Source organism: Scomber japonicus, chromosome 5 (genome assembly GCF_027409825.1).
Source record: "Scomber japonicus isolate fScoJap1 chromosome 5, fScoJap1.pri, whole genome shotgun sequence".
NCBI classification, from domain to species: Eukaryota; Metazoa; Chordata; class Actinopteri; order Scombriformes; family Scombridae; genus Scomber; species Scomber japonicus.
Genome location: NC_070582.1, coordinates 21,851,704 through 21,866,531, shown reverse-complemented (window position 1 = coordinate 21,866,531; position 14,828 = coordinate 21,851,704). Strand labels below are relative to the sequence as shown.

General features: G+C 38.7%; 1 protein-coding gene across 2 annotated transcripts in view; it reads left to right on the top strand.

Annotated features, from left to right (window-relative positions):
- furinb (furin (paired basic amino acid cleaving enzyme) b) overlaps positions 1-14,828 on the top strand; it is an 86,305-nt gene that overhangs the window by 47,097 nt on the left and 24,380 nt on the right. For both annotated transcript variants that reach the window (XM_053318680.1, XM_053318681.1), the window contains exons 4-6: positions 3,098-3,193; positions 4,848-4,976; positions 5,146-5,222. In XM_053318680.1, the coding sequence (XP_053174655.1) occupies positions 3,098-3,193; positions 4,848-4,976; positions 5,146-5,222 (302 nt within the window). The remainder of the gene's footprint in view (positions 1-3,097; positions 3,194-4,847; positions 4,977-5,145; positions 5,223-14,828) is intronic.

The following is a 14,828-nucleotide window of genomic DNA, read 5'->3' as shown; positions in this document are numbered from 1 at the left end:
GTTGGTTTTGAACAAGCCGCACTGTAAGACAACTCACTGCATGCTGTGTTTTGGAGGGACTTTAAACCTTTCTTTTCTTCCTTCTTACTTTCTCTTTCAGTCTTTGTACAAAGTTAAGGTTCATTTATGATAGGTCACTCCACACTTTTGATAAATGTCACTCAACAGAGATTAAAGAGTCGCGCTGCGTTTTCAATTTATGCTTTGGCAAAAGGTTCCAGCCATCACCATGGTAACCAGAAGCTATCTTCCAGCCAGCTTGTTTGGTTACATTATATCATCCCTACCAGGACTAATTAAACAAGGATGTTTCAAGTTATCTAGAGTTGCAGACCAAAATATCAATAAGGAAGTTTAATGAAAACTACAATCTCCATGGCGACATTAGTAGCACTACCCAATCACATTGTGCAACAAAATATGACGGTTTGTGCGACATCGTCCAGGTGCACAGCATAAAAGGAAAGTGTCATGCAACACTCTTTTCTGTCAAAAATACATCAATGCTATTGAGTGACAATTATTAAAAGTGCCTTTAGTCTGTGGTTGTAAGAGTCCACTGTATCTGAAGGTGCTGAAGCATTCATGTTAAACTACCAAGTGGTTGATATACTTTAATTCCCATAAAGGTCCCATAGGTCCCATAAAAAGGCCTAAACTTTTTGACTTGTCAATCCTGTATGTGCCTATCAGGCTCAAACCCATTGGCTCCACAGAACAGGAGGAAGTAGTGCATTTGTTAAGGACTGTTTTCAGTGGCTGGTTTAGTGTACCAGCATGTATTTACAATACTAGAATTGTGTATGTGGGATAGACTTAAAATAAACTACAGTGAAAGCTATAAGCTATATCAGGCTGTGTCTACACAGACCCTGCTTGTGAGTAAGATTAATGAATTGCTGTTTTTACTCTTGCCATTGGACTGATTGATGTTAAGACAAAATAAAGAATATCTTATCCTTTAACATGTTTTCTTGGAAACAGAGAGGTTTAGATCAAAGCAGAGGCTGTTTTTGTTTCTACCAGTTTCATTGCATTACACAACAAGACTGGCACTGCCTCTCCTTAGTCATCAGATGTGAAAGCCCTCAGGACTCAGTGCAAGAGATGGAACAAATAGTTTATTGCTCAACAGGATTACTGACTTAGCCCATGTGGAGACCTCCTCCTTGTCTCATGATTGTTTCTTTGTGTGGTGCTGTATGGCCACTATTTTGTGCTTGTCCAGACCTCAGGGTGACACTTACTTCTTTGTGTTGTAATAAGTCCTCCATCAATCACTCATTCTCTGGAAAGATATGGATTATACTTAGTTTTTCTCAGAGCAGGTGATCCAGCTGAACTGTTAGGGTTAGTATATTATTCCCACAAATTGCCATAATTAAAAAGATTACATTACATTACATTCATTATGATTTAATATCAGTTTTCTTAAGATGATGTTACAAAAATAAATTGTGAGCTGAATGTACTAATGTTTAATTTGCATTAATTGACTTTATAAAACATTACAAAGTCAATTAATGCAAAAATGAAATGAAACACTCAAAAGCTAATTAGTTTTACACTCCATCCTAAGTTAGATGGCTGTATGCAGAACGTCTGATTCATGTCTCAGCTGTTGCCTTGATAATATTATGGTGTGCAGTGGGCAGCAGTGCAATGAGGTCAGTTATAAATGTAATGAGATGAGATAAATGTTAATTAGTGTAGGGTCACTCGAATAAGGTTAATGACTTCATTCTCTAAGGCAAAGTTTTCAACGGGGTTAGCAGTTACACCACCCTCTGTAGCTGTGCTGAATACATTTTCAGTCAGACCACGCACTTCGCAAGACCACATATTCATAAAAACAAGCAAGTAGAGAAGCCTCACTAGTAAAAACGGCTCTGACAGCTGCAAGGAAATTGCCAAAGAGAAAAAACTTTCTGAAAAGACTGAAGTACTCAAATGATAGAAAAGTCATAGTTTCTGAATTTACCAAGCATGGCCAAGAAACTGACACATTTAGATACAGTTCACTTGAGTGTGCCTGATTCAAAAATTGATCCAGTTTAAGCTTGGTCACTTTCAGTAAGAAACCTGCAAGGAATACATTTAATACTGACAGTAATAGTATACATTATTTACTTAAACTGCTAGTAGGACATGAGTCTCTGCTGCACTTTCAGTCCATCTATGTTGCTTTGGTGTTAGTTCAATCCAAGTTAACTTTCAGAGGTAATTTTGAATGTGTTGCTCTATTGCCAAACAGTTCAAATTGAGCATTAGGTGTTTTGATGTTTTCAAACCTGTTCGTTAACACGCCAGATGTTGTCTCCGTTAATGAGTCGCAGACAGGTGTTTGTTGCAGAAGCATTTTCAACCACATCCAGTGTTTCTATTTGGCCGTCTGGACAGAGTCTATAGGGATAGTGACTTGACTTGTGAGAGGCTTGTGTGTGACAGAGATGTCCAAAAAAATGCAAGCTGCTGTTTTGAGACAGCACTCATTGGCAGTCTCTGTATCTAGAGGAGGCACTGCTGCCCAGTCCCCTAAATAACAAAACAGCAGTCGAAACAGAAGGTATTCTATCATCTAGTATTTATAGAGTTATCCCCTCCCAAGTGATAATAACAAATGTGTGTCACTATCATCACTGTCAGCCATGCTCACAGGAGAAAATACTGTCAGTGTATCTGCATATAAAATCATAAAAGGTGAACAGGCAATTGAATGAGTCATTTTAACTAGCAGGATATTTATATTTTATATTTTGATATTTACATTTACTTTTACCCATCCCTACCAGGCCACCCATATCCCAGCAGCCTCCAGGACTTCAAAGGCCCCTACAATCATTGCTTTCACTCTGCAACTCAGGAATGAAATAAATTAGATTTGCCTCTCAACTCTGCCTCTTTTTCCAGTTATTACTTTTTGAACACAGCTGGGGCCATGTTTTTCCATGTCTGCAGTCTGGTTGCCACAATTTAAGAAATTAGAACATTTATAATGAAACTCCTACACGTGAGGATAATTGGGCAAACTATGAATTTTCTCTCTTTGTATGTTTGTTTGTGTGTGTGTGTGTGTTTGTGTGTGTGTGAAACCCAGGTTTTATGGGCAGAACAGCAAGTGGTGAAGAAACGGAAGAAGAGGGATGTCTATGAAGACCCAACAGACCCAGATTTCCCCAAGCAGTGGTACCTGGTGCGTAATGGTCTCTTATCCTAATATAATAGGTCTCATTAGTGTGGTATAAGGGCTGTATGCTAGACAATGACATTTTGATTGACCATTCATTCAAAATGTCAAATACACTATCTGTATTTCTAATACATATTTCTGTATTTTTGTCATTTAAACTGGGATTGATTTTCCAGTTTGCAGCAACACATAAATTACTGTATGAAAGCCACATTCAGGGTGCCAAGCTATGAATAAGGAGCTTCTCTGTATTCAGATCTGTCAATAACAAATTCCTGTCCTGAACTTTTTTCAGTTTGTACACTGCAATTATTTCTGATTAATTCTTGAAGGTCTCCTTATTCAGCCTTGTCCGAGCACTACAGCACCCAATACTTTCATCTCTGCAGAAGCTTGTGAGGATGCCTGATTTAAAGATGTATTAATTATCACAGTGGCAGGAGTTAATAATTAATTTTCCTTATGGTCAGTCAGATAAGCGTGAATTGAATTGCTGTCTTTTAGGCTAAACTAGTAAGGTTAAATCAGCCTCAGCACCAACACAAAGTTTGCTGACTTATATGTATAATGCAATGCACCCAGGATGCTGGGGTGAATTTAAATTAAATGTCAGGAGAGATCCACGACGAAGGTGTATCACCTGTGAAACATTGCTTAGCAAATGGTCCTGGCGCTATGTCTTCTTCCCTCTTCACAGTTTTTTTTTAGAGATGCTTCAATTTGCCCAAATCTCCCCCTTCATTCCTTTTTTTGCATGCACAAAACCTGTCACTGCAAAGGATTAATGAAAGCATCGACTATCCCCGACATAAATCACCAGTGAATGGGAGTTGTGCAACCACCTCTGCCATTCAGCATTAGGCCTCTAATCATCTGAGGGTTTAAACCCCTTTTCTCCTATTCAAAGTATTTAACACAGCTTTGACTTGAAACCCAAACAAAGACAGTGGAGCTTAAGGCCACCATTGTAGATGTTCTGTTTTCCTAGTATAAACAATTTATTATATTTGGAGCCCTTCTATGTTGCTTTTGGGTATGTGGTTGTAAACATGGATGCTGTAGCAAACAAAATGTACTTAAAATGTGTCTTGAATGGTGTCCATGCCACCAAATCTACCTAGGCATTCTGGCACCACACAGGAGCGCACATGCATGGCTTATGCTCTGTGGTAAAAAAAAATCAGCTAGAAACAGCAGCTAGAAAAGACAGCTTCTGTGCTTTCCAATCTTCCATTAACGTGTTTGTGTCTATAACCATCTCTTCTAGCACTAAGCTTCATACTTATCTCAAGTATGCATTTCCCGTTATTCATCAAAATTGTGCTCTTTACCACTCCGTATCCCATATGTCTCCCTCCCGCTACGATTTTTGACCTGCAACAGGTTGTCTGTCTTTTTCCGACAGTGTAACTACAGTGAGACGCTCACACTGGGCAGTTCGGCCTGAGGAAGCTGACATGTTGGAGTGATGCATGAAAATGTTTTTTTAAGTGTTCATAACCCACCTTTGACATTCCTGTTGTTCCATGCTTTGGTGTTTATTTTTTGTATTGGACATTTCTATTGGGCAGCTGTTCTCACACTGATAGACTTGTTCTGTGGGAAATGTCAGTCACAGCAGATCGGCAGCTGAATAAAAGCCTTATGTCTCCTCCAGTCCACACCAACCCATCAGGACCTGAACACCAAATTAGCCTGGGCTCAGGGCTACACAGGAAGAGGCATAGTGGTGACCATCCTAGACGATGGCATTGAGAAAGACCATCCTGACCTCATCATCAATTATGTAAGTCAAAAAATGCAAAGCAGAGAGTGAAGTCACATTATTAATGACCCTCCTCATTTGTAAACAGGATTCTATTTTCAGTGAATAAGCTGGCTGAGGACAAATGAGTATATAACAAAAATATGAAATTATATAATTGGTGTCTTAACCTTTCTCATATCTCCTTCAGGACCCTGAGGCCAGCTATGACGTTAATGACGGAGATGCTGACCCCCAGCCAAGATACACACAGCGTAATGAGAACAGGTAATTTGGCAGCAAATGCAACAATCTGGCAGCATTATGGCTAGTAACTGATCTTAACTGCTTCAACAATAAGCTTTCAGACACGGCGATTTGGCAAACAGTCACAGACATGATTAATTTTATTGTCAGCCAGAGCAAACACATTGACAAATGACAATTTATATAATAACAGCTGACAAATAAATTAGACTAGAAGTGGGATTTCTTTTTTCTTTTCTTTTTTTTTTTAGCCAAACAACGCTCTTCCAACCATTGTTGTCTTTGACTTTGAATTAGCTCCCTTAATATATGAGCTGACAGGGAATGACACTGTTGAGAAAGCACAGAGTCTATATGGCTTTTGGTCCAGTGCTTTTGGCTGAACCTTTACATTTAGAAACCAATTATATAAAGTTTGAAAGCATTGGTGCAGTCATACGGCAATGTCTCAAAAGAATTTTTTTGTTGTTTTTTTTTTTGTTTTTTTTTAAATTTCTTGCCCCTGTACACAAGCCAAGCCGCTGTAGCTGCATTTCAAGGTCCAGCCCATACAGCCCCACAGCCACTTTGGCACATATTTGTTGTTTATACAATACTTGTTTACTTGCCCTCAGTGATTCATGCTCTTCCCTTCCAGTCTTTGGTGATCGCATTAAAACATGTTCGCCCCAGTTTAACGATGGAACACTAAAGCTCCAGCGAGGGTGAATCCTAAACCATCAGCCCCTCCCTCTGTCTGTTTCTCCAAACGCTATGGTCGTCTGCCTTATTCCAATCCCCCTGGAGCAGATGAGAAGCTGCATCCCGCTTCTGAAATGCACAGCAGGATTTGTCTCAAATCTCTCTATTTCTGGGATGACTGCCACAGAGTCTTTTTGTAGTTGTTAGTTGTTTGTTTTCCTTCTTTATTTTGGTTTCAAAGCACACCATGCACTTGTAGTCGGTCAGGGGAGAAACTTAATGAGCTTAACAAGTTTTCATGAGATTGTAGAAACTATTGTTTGGAAATAGAAGTGTGACTGCGCTGTTGTTCAGATGTGAACTTTTAGGCCGTTTATCTTTCTAAACCCTTTTCATTGTACAGGTAGCGTTATTTGTTTTTTGTTTCTGTCCTCCTCTGAATCATCTGTTCATCTGCACTTTTTTTTTCATCTTGAAAGAGGTTAGTATCAGCAAGTTTTTGAGCAGGGGCCTCATTTCTTGCCGAAAGCTTGAGCAACCATGCAGAGCGACCCCGGCCCTTACTGTCAGTGTAAAGTAGATCCCACTCTGTCCTGCTGATGGAACAAAGCACTACTGGAGGGGATAACTCTCTACTTCTGGTTCACTTCACCACCCCAAATGTACCATACTATTACTTCAGAAAGACACACGCACGTAATAAAAACACAGAATGCGCAAATTTGCACTCACACACACTCTACTGTCCGTGTCTGTTGAATTACCAAAGCAATTATCTTGGGCTGGATCAATTTATGGGCGTGCAGTGAAAAGCAAGGGTGTGTCTCCGTGTCTACAGTGTGGAGCTGTGGTGTTTGGAATGACCTATGGACAAATTATACCCAACGAGTTATGTAAATCACCACAGAGTTATACTGGCCGACAGTGAGTAATGCTCACAACCTCCCTCACAATGAGATTATATGAATATATTCATAGGACAACAAAAAGCAGAGGAGAGCCGGAGGCGGGTATTTTCCGTAGCTATGAAGGCCAGTTCATTTGTGCTGATGACACGCACAGCGGATTTTCGAATTCACTTTCTCAGGTTGTGTAGTCATGAGTTGACAGCTCAGGCAGATATTGTTGAAGTGGGTACTGGCTAAGTTGAAGGCTGGTTAAAGGCAGGCCAAGCAGGTAATCCATTTTGTTCTCCATCATGACAGTGTTTGTCTTTTTTTTTTTCTCCTTTGCTTTCTTCCACTTCTCCTCTATTTTGTCAGTATGATATGGATGTAGGGGGTGGGTGCACAGCAGAAGATAGTAGGATTGATTTTACCTTCTATTTCAAGCCTAGGAATCAGTTGTCACTAAAGCTATACGCTCTTTGTTTTCTTTCCCCAAATACCTTTTATGAGCACAAAAAAAACAAATATTGATACTTTTAGACCTTGTTCAGAATCACTCATTTGGACAAAAAAATTATAGAGCAATAGATCAGACCACAGTATAATTTTGCTGTAACCCTAAAACAATAATGCAGCTGTCATTGAGCCTGTAGTGATGAACATACTATAGTTTATGTTGCCTATATAAAAAAATACTGATCTCCACAGTTTCATCTATAACTCCAAAACATTTTTAACTTGCAGATTTTTATGAATCAATCAATTCAAAACATAGATGTTTTGAAGTAAATAGCATTCAGTTGAGACTCACTTAAACTTTCCTAAGACCCCTGCAGTCCTGACTGTGTGAAACCGAGGAATAAAGGAAAATTATCTTTCTGTGCTGTGTCTGTAACTTCTACCATACGTACCTATATCAAACCATATTTATTACACATCAACACTACACACTACTGTGCAGATTTGTCATCGATGAGATGTGTAGTAGTGCTCACCAGAGATCACTTGGTAGTCAGTCAGTGTAATTTTCTAAAGTACTTTGTCCTTTATCTTCAGAGAGTCTTTTAGATTGTTTTTAGTGCCCTATACTGGAGATAAAGAAATGCTTTTAAATTGTCAAAGCACAAGCTTAGAACCAAACATAGCAACTGACCTGCCTTACTGCCCCCTCATCTTCACGTTTACACACACACTGCATCGACCTATTAGCTCCTATAGCCAACACAGGGGTCGATTAATTTGGATCCACATGCCTGCACTGTGACATTGTGTAGGGACAAGCTTTATTAGAAAGTGAATGGCATGCTAGAAAGGCCTGATGTGTCCTTCAGTCCAAACTAAACCATCAGCAACTAAGCTCAAGGCTAGGAAGATGAAGAAAGAGGTCTGGTGGGTAATCTGGATCTTGGCATTGAGAACGACTAAGACAAGTGTTTGTACGCTTCTCTCCCCATACCAGATTGCTCTGTCCTTGATGGCACATGGATTTTTGTTTCTCTGACTATAAAATTGCCTCTTCAGCAGAAATTTCCTGGATAAGAAAAATGGTTAATGCACCTGCACCAGTCATTGTAGAGGACTCATCTTAAGTTAAATTTAATGTCTCATGACATTAGTCAAGGTTGGGCAGGCATCCCCTGAAATAGATGAATGGGGAAACTTTTTGCAATTATTAACAGCTAAAATATTAGATGACTTTTAAAAGCCTACTTTACAGTTTGAAAAGAATCAACAGTGTATGACCCATATTGGTCACTATTATTAGTTAATGTGTTTATGAATGATAAACAAATGCATAAGAAGGTATCAGTAAAGAGATGAATACGCTTCTTCATATTCTGACCTATTTCTTGAATGTGAAACATTTATGAAACATCTTTCATTAATGAAGCTTTTAAATATTAATATTAACAAATTATTCCTAAATCTCTCTCTGTGCAAGTTGTCTTTAAAAGATTTTCATCTGTCATCAGTGGTTTCCAGTTGATTGTTTTTATCTTAGTTAATAGCAAACCTAGAGCTGTGCCAGAGGACAGACTGGAGGTTCAATGTTTCTTGGCTTCACTGTTGAACACAACATTAATTAGCATAATTACTCGTTATAAGTGGTAAGTAGTTTATTTAAGTATGTGTAACCAAGGTATATTTTGTGTACTTTATTCATTTAAAAGGAATCTCAACCTAATATGAATTATATCTGCAACAACAGAAAAAAAGAGAAAATGTGAGTGGGGTTAAATACTTTCAATAGGCACTGTGTTATTGACCAGACACAGATAGAAAAGTGGCTTCTAAGGCCTGATAAGTACCCTATTTAAGCATATGAACTATAATGAAAACACCTGGGGCCAGATGCATAAAACTCTGTGTAGGTTCATGCCTAAAACTGTGAATATAAAGACCCAGAAATATATCTTATTCTTAAAGCCTTGCATAATCATGGTTACGTTTTGTCCAATCTTGGCCATTGAGAAACTCGGCCCATCTGCAGGAGCCTCATTTCCACTCTCACAATCAGCCATGAATGGATGAAGAAACGCCCTAAACCAACTGTTTTCACACCAATTCAGCCTGCTCCACCAGTCTGTACACCTGTCCTAGAAACAAACAGGAAAGAAGTGCCATTTCACCAATTGCCTTGCACTGGTGAGGTTCTTCAACAGAAGGAACAGCTGTCATTATGAATGGCTATGTGGCTCCATATATCGCCCATATCATTAATTCATCACATGGACCTGTAAGTCATCATCGGCAGTGATATATCCGAAATGTAATCAACCATTAGTTTGTAGCACTCGTATCTAAATCACTTCTAGACGACATGACACAACTAAGAATAAAATAATAAGAACATTAACAGCATAATAAAATTTGATAAACGGCCTAATTTGAGTTCCAAAAATAAAAAAAACATGAATCACTGTTATGTTTAGAAAGGTACCTTTAATCGGCATTTAACAAATATCTGTGCAAAAGCTAAAACAACAAAATACCACACAATCAGTGCAGCTGGTTATCAACCTAAATAACATCACCCTTAGCAAAACATGTACATCTGGTTTGAAGAATGCATGAGGTGTTCTCATTCACACTGCACATTCTGTGTTTGCAAATACCAATTTATGTACTGGAAATGGTGTATGCATAGTCTCTGTGTGTGTGTGTGTGTGTGTGTGTATTGTGTATATGCCTCATTAACGCATCTGGCCCCTGGTCTGTCCTCCACACAGCCACAGCTGGATATAAGCAACCTAAATCGTCAGGGGGATGATACAGGACAAATCACACGGACGGAGAGTACAAATGAAAAACGACAGCTTCCTCCTGCGTTGTCTGTTTTAGCGCCTCTGTTACAGTGTCTGACACAGCAGGTCGCACCAGCGCTGTGTTGGCTTTACTGCTGACACATTGTAGAACATAGCGTAGTGTGGAAATTGGCATTCTTCAAGCATCCTCATACTCTTATGTCAAGTATATTTTATGACATAAGAGAAGTAGGAGAAACATGCAGTATGTTATTCAGTGTCTAAATAGAAAAATTGTTTCTCAAGACTTCTTGAGGAGCATGCCATCTGCCAGTAGATAAAAAGGTAAAGTCTGCTGTCTAGTGAATGTACTTTAATGAAAAGGAAATTTGTGGAAGCTCTATTATGAGACCTCATTTGTCATTCTGAGCCCGATGCTTGACAGTTTTACAAAAGTTTTCTCAGACTCTTGTTGGAGACAGAACAATAAGACAACAAGAACAGAGTAGAGGACCTGCACACAAAACCTCTTTTCTTTATTTACTCTGGCCATCACATGCCACAGATAAGTTCCCTCCACTGTTTATATTGAGTTTATCAATTATTGTTTACAAAGCTGCCACCCTTTGTCAAACCTGAATAATGTAATTCTGCTTCCCTCCATCTTGTTTATTCTACTGGAGACTGGCTTGTTTATTTTCCAGACAGCCAGGCAGACTTGAGGAGGTGATGCTGGCAGGGACCTCACTCTTAAACCTGACTCCTCTGGCTTTCTGTCTTCTTTCCTACTCATATTTTTGGTCGTGGAAAGGACAGTGTGATTAAAAGCTGCTGTTGTCTAAATATTTTGACCAAGCATGGCTCACAGTGATTAAAGATGACAGTCTTATGCCAAACACTATTCTACAAGGTATTGTTGATCACTTAGTCAGTCAATAATTACCCTGCTCAGTTGACTAGATACTGATGAATGGGATGTTAAAGCAGGTGTGTCGGTGTGTGAAGATAGTCCAGTTAAGACATGCTATGCAGTGTTACTCTGGTTGCTTTTAAGCCTTTTAGAATGATATAATCATGCTTTATTGTTTTGGAGATTTAATCTATCTAATAACTGAATTGATGTGCGTTGCTTTCATTTATGTCCTTCTCTGATATCTTATTATTGGGCAACGGTCATTTTAACCACAGTAGCATCATTAAAGTATTTCTCCTACTGTATTGCCGCATTGGCCATAATATTTTATTCAGAGAGCAGCACAGCTTTTACTGTGCTGTCTCACAGGAAAAAATGACATGTTTTTCTGGCCCCGTCTTTGTAGAGTTTTCTTTTTTTCTACACTGTCTGCATAAGTGTCCTCCCACATTAGGGCAGGCAAGTCAGACGGATTGGAGAGTCTAAATCGCCCATAGGTATGAATGCTCATGACAGTTAGTATGTCTATGTGTAAATGCCTTATAATGGACTGACAACGAGTTTTCCCCTGCCCACTGTAATTCCACTGTAAGAAGGCAGAAATAAAAAATAATTTGTGTGAGTGTTTTTCTCAAACCAAAGAAAAATAAACCTTGGAATTTGAAACAAGTCTTCTTTGCAAGGATGGAGACAGAAACTCTGTGGTTGGCCGCACAATGAAGGGATCTCCACTTCACACTCCTGTGTAACCATTTGAACAGACCTGCCGCAGGCCACAGCTGAGCTGAGCAGAAAATAGCCTAATCCTTTTGGGCAGCTCCAATGAACGGCCCCTATTCAGTCCCTCTAAAAACAGATATAAACCAACATGGCAACACCAACCGACAGATCCTACAGTTAAGCCAAGCATGGGTTAGACATCAGTCACACTTGGGAGATGCATATTTCAACACACATGCCCCATATAACACAACACAAACAAGTGTATGCATGCGCTTGGGCTCATCACCCATCAGTAAACAATGACTCATAGAACATTTACATACTGTACATGTAAATGCTGTTTTTAGAGATTAACCCATAGGGACTACATGGATACGTCTGCCTCTTCCTTTTGATTTTGACTTTTCTTTTCTCTTGTGAGTCCCCCAACTTTATGGAAGAACTATACTAAATCACTGAAGTACCCTTTGAAGTTGGATTTATAGTTTTCCTTGAAGGTGTTACACATATAGCAGGGATGTTCCATGGCAGGGCCACAAAACTGGGATTGCTTATCTCTGGCCCGTTGTGTTCTCTCCTCTGTCTATGCTGGTAGATGTTGCAAGTAAAGATAAAATGACCAATATGAAGAAAAGCTCAATTGTCTTCTCTTTTTCAGAAACTGCTATTATTTAGAGTAGACTGGTATTAAGCAATAAGACAAGACAGACCTGCTTCCACTTGTGTCATAAAGTAAGTAAAAGAATGAAAACACACTTACAGTGAGGAATATAATTAAAACCCGATACTGCCTGATTCACAAACAGTACATCTGTCTACTGTTGCTGTAGTGCTATCAACAAGTGAAATCTTAAACATCAAAACCTACACCATAAATATCTACAGCAGACATTCCATTAACTCCATGCGTCGAGGAAAAAATCCAGCTTTAGATCAAATGCCCCTCATGTTCATCATGATCAGAGTGACTGTGTTAGATGACATTCCTGCTTTCTCCAGTAAATGCGAGCAATTACTAGACCAAATATGGTGCATTGTCCTAAGGAAAGAGATAAAAGCATTACCTCACTCTCTTCCCATTGCTGCTTCTGATAAGATAAGGGAGGTCACATTGGTTGTGTGGCTCCAGCGACTGTAGTTCAGTAGACGTTTATCTAAGATTTGTGTAAGCTTTCTTGGGTCTTTTCTCTACAGGATATCTTCTGGACAAAGTATTTGCCATCTTGTAGCTCACAGACTAATGATTTATTTATTGTCTTTCTCTGAGATTAGGCTGTACTATATTTAATGGGTTTTTTTGTATTCTCACAACTCTGTTCAAACTTTAACTTTCTCAATCTTTTGAATCTACACTTGTTCCTGACCTCAGTAATCGCTGTGTCACCTCTTGCAATCTATTTTAAATGGAAATAGAATCAAGGCATTTGGTAAAGTGTTTTGGAAATGGTTTAATTTAATGGACATTTGACAGATAAAATTGTCCTAAATTCCTTTTGTCTCCTCTGGCATGTCTGAGCCTCCCGGAATTTATTACAGGGGACCTATTATGCTTTTTTCCTATTTTCAGTTATACATAATAGGACCATACTGGATTTTTGGGGCTGATACTGATACCAATATTGGAGAGAAATGAATTCTGATATAATCTTTTATAAACCAATAATCTTATACAGAATATATAAATTAATACATTGATTCCTCAAATGTGGTCATCAAACATTTGTGAAAAAGCTATGTAATGGAAGCTTGAAATGTTACAGTTTTTACAATAACCTTTATTGTATAAAATGACCAATGACCATTCCAATATGTTTTCCTACTGACAGGCAGAGTCGAGGTCAGCTTGTGAGGGATTTCTCTACATTTTCATGTGCTCCATGACAGCGTGCAAGTTCACTGCTCACTCTGCTAACATCATGACATCAGTGTCCTGAAACAGTGAACTTCACTTGGAATATAATAATTATAAATAAGTGTACATAAAAAAAACACGTTGACATGTGTTCAACTTGAAATAAGAACAAGGATCAAGTATACATAAAAATGCTACCAATATAACTTTAAAAAATAAATATATATATAATATTGGCACATTTATATGTATATGCCGACACCGATAGACCAATATCACACAATACTATATAATATTACAGAATCAGATGTTCATATTAAACATGGCCAAAGTATCAAATAATGAGGAACATGTATGTACTGTAGAATCCCTGTGAGGTTCTGAATGCTCTGCTTCCAACATGTTTTCCTACTTACAGGCAGAGTCGAGGTCAGCTTGTGAGGGATTTCTCTACATTTTCATGTGCTCCATGACAGCGTGCAAGTTCACTGCTCACTCTGCTAACATCATGGCATTTTTCCATTGTCTCAGAGGTAGTCATGACAAGCCAAGAGTTGAGCTGGCACACTGTGAGTGTTTTTCAATTATACAGCCTGACAAAGTAAAATAGGTCATTTACCTGTTAGAGGTGTGCTGGTCATCTTTAGCTTTTGATCAAACATCATCATCACTATGGCTGTTTCTGCTTTTACCATTCCTCCCTGCACTATTTCTAACAGATCTGCTGAACAAGGAGCTCCAAATTTGTTTTGTGTTGTTAGGTTGAACAGCTTTTAGCACCACTAACGAAGGTCCACTAATTTGGTGAGGAACACATTTCATGTCCTGTAAATACTTCTGGAGTCCCAGAATAAAAAGCTGAAAATGTGAAAATGAGCACAATAAGTCGTCTTCAACTTGTCTGGCTGTTTTTGCTGAATTTGATCCAGGCCAATCACTCACTTGCGCGCACACACACGTGCACTTGTAGATAGTATTCAAAACAACTGCATCTTGGTGTGTACAGCCTGTCTTAGGCTTCTGGGTCCCTGGTCTCAAGATATGTGCGTAATACAAAGACATTTGCATGGAATAATAACTATACATGCAGATATTAGAGATCTCATATCAAAGCATTAACTGTTTATTCTAATTTATAAATTAATCACAGTTGTACTGCTCAGAAATAAAAGAGTTGCAAACTTGAAGCATCTTTATTTCTTAACATAAAACTATAAGCCAGGATTTTTCTTTTGTTTGTTTAATTCTAAGTCAAATGAATTCAATGACACTTGACACAAGGTCCTATTTGCAGTTCATTTTCAACTGCAAATGCCTACACACTGC